The sequence below is a fragment of the Dunckerocampus dactyliophorus genome, chromosome 7, assembly GCF_027744805.1.
Source record: "Dunckerocampus dactyliophorus isolate RoL2022-P2 chromosome 7, RoL_Ddac_1.1, whole genome shotgun sequence".
In the NCBI taxonomy this organism is placed as follows: domain Eukaryota; kingdom Metazoa; phylum Chordata; class Actinopteri; order Syngnathiformes; family Syngnathidae; genus Dunckerocampus; species Dunckerocampus dactyliophorus.
Window position 1 is genome coordinate 3,241,637 of NC_072825.1, and position 9,566 is coordinate 3,251,202.

Below are 9,566 nucleotides of genomic sequence, written 5' to 3' on the forward strand. Positions count from 1 at the left end.
TTCTGACATGTCGGACATGCAGATGCGAACACTGCACAATAAAATGCAGCACGCGCACAATCATGCACAATTCTTCCGTGGCTGGGACTTGAAGTTGAAAAAAAACAGCATCCACGGCACGGAATTCATTTAGACGGTTTTGGCAGCCTGTATAGCCTGGGCCCAGCTGATCTGCTGCTGGGTTAATCTGGCAGACAGATGGGGGGGTACACAATAGTGGGACACCATGACCTATATCAATAATTCACACAGAATCATCATGCTGCGCAGAGCAGGAGTGCTAATCCTAATCAGCAACACGAGCAAGCGGCGAGCAGCTTCCGGGCTAGCAGCTTCCAAGCGGCTAGGTAGTCGCTAAAGGAAGAACAAATACAAATCCATCCATCCATCTTCTTCCGCTTATCCGAGGTTGGGTCGCAGGGTCAGCAGCTGCTGGTGTCAGGTTTGGGGAAAATGTCAATTTTCTTGCGGATTCCGTGTGTGTGTCGCGCGCCACACGTGCACCCCACCTACGGAATTAGTGCGGCCAACGCACGTTCTGCCATTTGGTACGTCCACCATGCGTGTCGAGATCTTACTCCTTCATGGTCACCACAACTACATTATCCATGAACAACCACCCCCAAAAAATAACATAGAAATAATAATGTCAAAAATCGCACGGCCAAAAAATCGTACGTCCGGTTGTGAGCTTGGCTTAAAGCAACACACATAGATATGCTAGCAAGTTGTGTATATATATTTCATCTCAGCTTCGTCATATACTGTAGATGAAAAAACTAGGGCTGTCAAATGGTTACAAATTTTAATCAGATTAATCACCGTTTTAAAATGCATTAATCATGATTAATCACCACTAGCAGCTGTGTGCATTTAAAGAAGGGAAGGATGAATGATGTCGTATATTTGGATGTATTGGCAGCTCCAAATGAACTGCACATGTCAATCAAGCTAAAAGATAGCACACAAGTCAAACATCTATTTGTCTAACACTAGAAGCACAATCACACTTTCAAGAGTGTTATTATGAGGGGTTGCGTTCAAAGACATCACGCCATTGAAGGTAAATGTTTTCAGTGTATTTTCCAGCATACTTACATACATACAACAAATTGTACATCCCAATTAATAATTCATAATGATCTTATATTCTTTTGATTTGATTATACTTTTATATTGCATTGCATTGCATTTTATTTAAGGGTGTTTGTCTTTTTCTTCTGCATTTGAGCTACTGTAACCAAGCAGTTTCCCTTGTGTATCAATAAAGCCTGTCTAAGTCTAAGAGTTAGGAAGAGAGTGATAAGAATATCCACTTTATGCTTTTCTTTACCTTCCTGTTTATTTACACACACACACACACACACGCATTGTAAAGCTGTTTTTGTGATGTTGGGAGTGTCCCTGAATGCATCTGGCGTTCTTGTAATGAGCATGAGGAAGTGTGGTTCCCAGGATGAAGGGACGAGAGACGTGTGGAGGTGGGAAATACATACATACATACATACATACATACATACATGCAGTACATACATACAGTACATACATACATACATACATATATACAGTACATATATACATACATACATACATACATACATACATACAGTACATACATACAGTACATACATACAGTACATACATACATACATACATATATACATACATACATACATACATACAGTACATACATACTGTACATACATACATACATACTGTACATACATACAGTACATACATACAGTACATACATACATACAGTATATACAGTACATATATACATACAGTACATACATACATACAGTACATACATACAGTACATACATACATACATACATACATACATACATACATACATACATACATACATACATACAGTACATACATACATACATACATACATACATACAGTACATACATACAGTACATACATACATACATACATACATACAGTATATGCTGTTGGAATTGTACTGCTGCTGATGTGTTCGGGTCACAATCAAGTTAGAAAAGCGCGACAGACTCTGTGTGACGGTGTGCGGACGCTCCACTGTACTTGCGTCTGCCGTCGTAACGGAGACAGGTGTGCTTGCTCTGGTGCACGTGTGTTAATTATACTAAAACATTTTACGTAATGAAATAAATAAATGAGTTACAGCCAATCATATATACCAATACCAAATACCAATCATTAATATCAACTTCACACTTTGCTCTTCTTTCCCAATTTTTGCTGTTTTTTTATTTTACAATTATTTATTCTTAAATAATCCCAGTACACTTTCTTTTTGTAATATTTTGACTTTATTGCCATAACATTATGACTTTTTTTCCACACCCTAATTTTCCAAAAACAACTTTATTTCGTTTTGTTTGTTTCACATAATATTATGACTTATTATTACTATTATTATTATTATTGAAGGTTTTTTTTGTATATTTCAACTCTATGCTTCTAAAATGATTTTATAATGCCATTCATGTAAAATGACGACTTTTTCTTGCTTTTTTCATATTTTGACTTTATGTTTGTTTAATTACTGCTGATTTTTCTATTTTTGCTGTTGTTCTGTTTTTGTTTTTCCAGTTGTCTTGCTAAATTATATTTTTCGAATGTGCTGCGGGCCAATAAAAGGACTGTCGCAGGCCGCAGGCGGCCCCCAAGCCACACTTTGGAAACCCCTGCATGAAATTGATGGAAAGCACCTTGTTTGCACGTTCAAGTGTTTGTGGCGGAGTCTTTCAAAGCTGGATTAACACACGCAGCCGATGTCGCCGCCAACCGAATTGCTCTTGCGTGTTTACACTTCCATCCGTCGACACACAAACACACACACACCTACTGTACTTACCATCTTCTGCTCATGCAGGAATATGGTGGTGATTGTTATCTACTTGTTCAGGATCCAGCATAAACACTAAAATGACAACATGTCCGTACTTGTCAGCATTCTCCCGTGCAGTCCTTCCACGCCAGCGCGTCTGCTTGATTTATTTTTTTATTGTGGAAGCAGCAGTGCAGTGAGACACCAAGGGTACACCAAGGGTGCACCAAGGGTACATCAAGGGTACACCAAGGGTGCACCAAGTGTGCACCAAAAGTACACCAAGGGTACGTCAAGGGTGCACCAAGGGTACACAAAAGATAATATGCTCTCTATTAAAGCTTGATGAATCCAGATGCACATGAGATAGTCCAAATGTGTAAAAAAAGTGTATTTGTGCAAATTGTAAAATTTGGCCTAGCGGTTGTGCACGCTGGGCAAGACCAAAAAGCTGACATAACATGATACGCCTGCACAAGACTGCAATGGGCTAACAGAGCTCCATGCAAGGTTTCACCTGGTGGGGTGAGGGTCATGTGAGAAAGGTGAGGGAGCAGCCCACAATGACAAGGGAGGAGCTGGTAGATGATGTCAAGGGAGTTGGGAGCACAGCCAGCAAGAAAAGCGTTATTAAGACACTTGGTCAAGAAGACTACAGACCTGTCTGAAGAATGCCATGCGGTCACATGACACCAAAATGGAGCTCTTTGCATGCATCAGGTGGGCTAGACCCTCCTGAGATGTGTGCAACGCTGCTGACCATCATTTAATGGAACGTCTTCCATATGTTTTTGGATTATTTTGGAGCCTTTCTGTTGATTTTTATTTTGAAAAGGTGCTGGGAATCATGCAGACTCTGTGCCAGCTTCAGCCAGCACGGTGCTTCTGTGGGTCAACCTCCCGGAGTAAAAGAGGGTGTGGAGAGGCCACCACTCTAAAGAGCGGCTTTAAACAAGGAGCTCTTTCTTAACGCCTGGCAAGTTCAGCACTGCTACTCACCGCGATAACCGCTGAGCTCGGCAGAGATGCCAGACCGAATGAGCTCTTAAATAACGTTCCATTCAAAGTGTTCCCTCATTTATGGCGGGGGATATGTTCCCAAAATAGTGAAATCCACCAAGTAGTCAACTTTGTTTCCAATGATTAAATATGTTCTAAGGCTGTATGTTGTAAAGCCCTCACCATACACTTTATACACTTTTCTCAGACAGACATGAACATTTTCTCACATTTCTCTCTTATTTAAACACCCAAAGTGACTCACGTGTATTTCTCTCCCCTGCCTCTTCATCCTGGCGCCGTTCGGCTGTACTGAAGCGTTTTTGTACCCTGTTAAACATATTGCTCTTGCTGTCGTCCTCCTCCTGGTCCTACCTTGAACCGAAGATTCATTTAGCCATTTAGCTTCTTCTTCTTCTGTTGTTCATTGGAAGTTAGCAAGCAGCTCACACAGTTAGCTAGTTTGCGAGCGACATTTCACCACAACAGGAAACGGCACAAAGGAGATTGATTGACAATGGTCTACAGCCAATCAGAGCTCACAACACAATGGACGGCTTCTCCCTTAGCCAATCAGGACTGTTGTAGCGCTATATTTAGCCGGATATTGTCTACTGTGGGTTCCTGATATGTTTAATATGCTAGTGCTAATATGCCTAATGTGCTTTACTGCAAGTCAGTGAAACTCGAGTCTTTGCCAAGTTCCCGTTAATCGGTGATACTCGAGTCTTAGTAGAGGACCTGTGAGTCAGTGAAACTCGAGTCGTCTTCGACTACATCCATTTGCACAAATACGGTTGGAGTTAAAGTTGAAAATCTATGACATGTGACCTGCTTTACTTTATTCATTTAGCTTGCAGAGATGGAGGCAAGTACCCATCAGTACCGACAACTGGCGAGTTTTGAAGCTCTGGAATGGTATGATAGTGTATGATATGCTGTCTGAGCAGCACACAGAGAAAGTGTGGTGAAGAGCTCTCAGCTGTAATGCTGCCTGCTGTGGATGCACTGCAGATGTTCCTCTTTATGACTTAGGCAGAGCAGACAAGCACAAACACGGAGGTCACTCGCAGTGTGCAAACAAAGACAAACAAACAGGATGAAGACACACACGTGCACGCGCACACACACACACACGCACACAGACAGCAGAAACAAACATACATGTGTACGTGCACTCCCAGGATAAACATGCAGACGGAGAGAAAGGATCCAGACATATTGTCTGAGTTGCGGTCATGTGTCATGCCCATCAGGGCAGAGGCGGGGCCCGGCCAGAGCCGGCCAATGTGAGGTGAATGCAGGATATTCAACTTGGATTTGGAACCGAGGAGTGTGTGTTTGTCTGCCACGCTGACCATTTGGTGCTCGTGTGGCGCTGTGCGATTTGGAAAGCAAAGCGTCAAGTCACAATAGCGTTGCGTTAAGTCATGACATGCTAACGCCACACACGTTTGGACTGTGTTGCTCTGCTTCAGCCTGCAGTTGTCCCTCCTCAGTTTGCGCTTCCAGTTTCGTCATCGGGCTTTACAGTTTTTCAAAAATATATGAATGAATGAATGATTGCGTTTTGTGGATGAATTTGGCCTATTATTAGTAAAAACATGCACTTTTCCAAGCATAACAATTTCTAAATGAAGTAAAATACAAATATAAGGCATTCAGAAGACACATTGAAAGATGTTGTGATGATATGTAGCATTGTACACTGGCCACTAGGTGTCAGTAATGTTACTGTAATGTTGGCATTACAGACACACAAGCACCAGACTTGATTGCCGCAACAACAGGCTTTTATGGCAGGTTTGAATGATCTCAAAACAGGCACAACTGTTGCGGCCGTAACCCACGCCATCACTTCCTGTCCGTCCCCCCTTAGCTCCCATAACATCGGAACCCATTTACAGCAACCTGCACGAGTCTTCTTGTGTCTTATTTTCTCCTATAATGTCTACTATATTGGGTAATTGGAGGGTACAAGTTACTATAGGGGTGTTATTTCATGTCTAGAGGGCTCTAATAATGTTAAAGAGTGTATATAGAAGGTTGTAAACAGGTTTTCTATGCTCTAACTGGGAAAATATTCAATTTATAAATAAGAAATTCTACTTATCACGGTCGGGTGTGGAACCAGTGAGCCGACATAAACGAGGGGTTACTGTATGTAGAGGGGTTCGATTACTTGTGAAATATATTGACAACATGGCTAAGTTGGCAACACCGATCCCTCCTGCTACATCTTCTTATTCTGTAATTATAATAATAATAATGGATTTGATTTTATATAGCGCTTTTCAAGGCACCCAAGGCGCTTCACAATGAAGTGAATTCATTATTCATTCACTCCTCAGTCACACACCGGTGGTGGTGATCTATACCTGTAGCCACTGTGGTTAACTTTTTCATTTGCAAAAACAAAATGTGAAAAACAACGTACAATTTTGACATAGTTACATCAAACATCTGTGCTTCATCTGCTCATCTCTCTGTGCCACACAGGCTGGATGACAAGAGGGTTCACTCTGCATGTGTCTGTGCGCATTGGTTCTATAGTGGAATGAACAGAGAGATTGAACACCCCTGTTCTCTCATTCAGCCTCGTTGTGGAGGCGTGGCCACTAGTGAGCGGACCCAGGATGCCAGCAACAAACTAGCCTCGTGAGAAAGCATATGCTAACATGAATGAAGGCACAGAAGCAATGGTTTCTAAGGTAAATGCACCAGCCCCAGTGTGGGAATATTTGGGTTTTAAGCAGAATGTACCAGGTCAGCACATTTGTTGGAAAGTAGTGAGAAGGAAAAAGGGGAACACGACCAACGAAGCGGCGAAAACAATCCTCGTAGTCCTGCGGAACATTATGTGGGAATCGGCCCACCTGGGGAGAAGCGCCAGCCAGGCTTCGCAAGTATGCCGCCCCGTGTCCCCCCCACGTCTACGTTTCCCCAGGAAGGAATGACTCCTCCCACAGAAGGAACTCTGGCATGTCAGCAAGGTAAGAGTCCTCACAACAAACGATAAACCAAAGATAAAGCTGATCACAGTGAGCTAAGGGAAGCAGCAAGCCAGACACAGCGGCGTATAATATGCTGTATAATTAATGACAAATTTGTCTTAAAAATGACGATAAAATCGATAATCACCGATAATTTGTAGCACAATTATCGAACAGCAATATTTGTTATCGTGACAGGCCTAGCAAAGGGAGAACCCGCGCAATGACTTCTGCGTCCTTATTGGCTAAGGGGGAACCCACCCATTGTCTTCTGCGTCCTGATTGGCTGTAGACCACTGTCTATCAATCTCCTTTGTGCCAAACTGTCGTGTTTCGTGTTGCGTGGTCGCTAGCAAACAGCTTGTTGAACGCTGTATGTTTACACGGTTTCTCCCCGACAAAACCCACAATGTCGAAAAACTGTTCTGGACCCAAAAGGCAGAGGAAGTTGGACTTCTGGACATTCTGAAGGAAGGTAGAAGTTGCGGCTGTAGGACGCCATTACGGAATAAATGAATCTTTGGTTTGAGGAAGAATACAAGGATGAGTAAAATAGGACAAGGAGGAGCAATGTGTTTTAACAGGGATACAAAAACGCTACAGCGGAACAGCGCCAGGATGAAGACGCACAGTCAGGGGAGTGAAATACACACGAGTCACTTAATCATTTCTTGTGCCCAACCTAGTAGGTTGATCATTCAAATTCAAAGTAAATGTGAACTTTGAGAGCGTTTAAACAAAATAGAAACGTGAGAAAATGTTAATGCCTGTCTGAAGTCTATAAAGTATATAAAGTGTATGGTGGGGGCTTTTACAGCCTGAAAACAAATATAATCATGGGAAATAAATAAAGTCGGCTACTTCGCGGACTCCACTTATTGCGGGCTATTTTGGGAACCTATCCCCCGCCATAAACGAGGGAACACTGTATGGGTATGTTATACGTCATTGGAAAGCTGAGTTTGCTAGCATCTTATATTCTGATATGCTAACAAACATAAACACCAATGAATCGTCACAGTATTAACAATTCTTATTATTGATGATCGATTCAGTTAGCATGGAGGCACTAGCCACATTCCAAACTTTGGACTTTTGATTGACATCTCACTCACCCCAATATTATTAGTCAGTGTCAGTAGGAAAAAATGAGCTTGTTAGCTAAAAACCATATGCCTGTACTCCAAATGCTTTGTGTTGACTTTGGGTATTTGACTTTCTTAGAATGAGAAAATGAAAATGCAGGAAATGGAAAGAGTGAAAAGTCCAACATGAGTCCTGTGATGAAGTTCTAGCGTGTTTTCTAATCGGCTATTGCGACTAGTCAGTGTAAATACCTACAAATACTGTACACATACACATGATATTACACTATATACACTACATAGCAGTACGCACAATGGATCCTCCGTGAAGTAGCAACACTCAGGTGGTATATTATTATGATTACGATTGTAAGTGGTATATTATTACTGTTATTATGACGATGGTGATGATTGTAACAGCACATAGATAGAGCAGGTCGCTGCGACGTGAAGATGTGTCGCGGTAGCGTTGAGACGTAAAGTGTGCATGAAATTAAATAAAAGTGTGTACTTACATACGTCCATTCCCTGTGGCTGGGAAGAGCTACAGTTGCAGGAGCAGGTGGCATTGGACTTGTCGGAACCAGCAAGGGCAGTTAGATTTTGCATGGGGCTCGGTAGACCGGGACACCGCTCCGGGGGGAGAGGAGCCTCCGCCGCCGCCACCGTCGGCCCCCCCGACTGGGAAACAAGCAAAAAACTTCCAGGCAGCGGCAGCAGAGTCCGACACTTCGGCACGGATTTCCCACGACGGTCCTCAGGCCATGGTCTGCTCGGGCTCGGTTCGGAAAGTGGATTAGTTGCTGCTTCGAGGTCGGCTGGTTTTGTGCGGTTCTTGCATTGTGCGGTTTTTCCTTTTGGCTCCTGCGAGTGCAGCTGTCCTCCAACACAGACTGGGCGGGCTTAAACCCCGCCCACCACGTCACTGACAGACGTGGCAACCAACCAGACGACTCAAGGGGAGGAGCCTCAGTGCGTGTGATGTCAAGTCTTTTTTTTCCAGCAGGGTGTCCAAAGTCAGCGTGCGGTATTACGTATTAAATTAGCGTTACAAAATCAACAGCAACAAATACTAATATAAAAAAATCACAACATGTGAGAAAAAAGTTGACATGGTTTTATTTATGCTATTTAACTTTATTCAGAAGGTCTTGAATTCATTTTTGTGTTTATTTCTTAATTTTTTAAAGGTAAAGAATACAAAAGTGGTCCAATAATTGTTTTTTCGGTATGTGGACTATTAGCATCACCATTTCTACTTTTCCTCCTTACATTACACCTTTTTGCTCTTTTTTATCATTTTAGTTAAATTTTTTATTGTATATATTTTATTATGAGATATTTTATTTGTAAAATATGTTTTATTTTTTATATTACTAAAATATATGATTTTCATTTGTATTGTAACGATATTTAATTGTATATTTTAATATATAACGTGTACAATATAAAAATACAAATATTTTCTTTGTAAATATCCACTCCAATCCAATCCACTTTATTTATATAGCACCTTTTATAAACATGGTTTCTACAGGGCTGCACAAACTAGTAAAACAATTAATAGTAAGAAGTAAAAGTACAAACGAATACAGTAGAACTAATGAAACAAATAAAAACAAAAACATTTAAGACATTAAAACTTTTCAAAAGAAATAGGTAAA

General features: G+C 41.6%; 1 protein-coding gene across 2 annotated transcripts in view; it reads right to left on the reverse strand.

The window, feature by feature from the left end:
* The window catches only part of LOC129184698 (low-density lipoprotein receptor class A domain-containing protein 4-like), a 39,233-nt gene extending 30,426 nt beyond the window's left edge, over positions 1 to 8,807 (reverse strand). Inside the window, exon 1 of one of the 2 annotated variants that reach the window (XM_054780876.1) lies at positions 8,418 to 8,535. Coding sequence is in view for 1 of the 2 variants with exons in the window: in XM_054780875.1 (XP_054636850.1) it covers positions 8,418 to 8,511 (94 nt within the window). In the remaining variant the exon portion in view is untranslated. Of the gene's footprint in view, positions 1 to 8,417 lie in introns of both variants that reach the window. The other variant, XM_054780875.1, reaches the window with a different exon arrangement.
* Between the last annotated feature and the right edge of the window lie 759 nt (positions 8,808 to 9,566).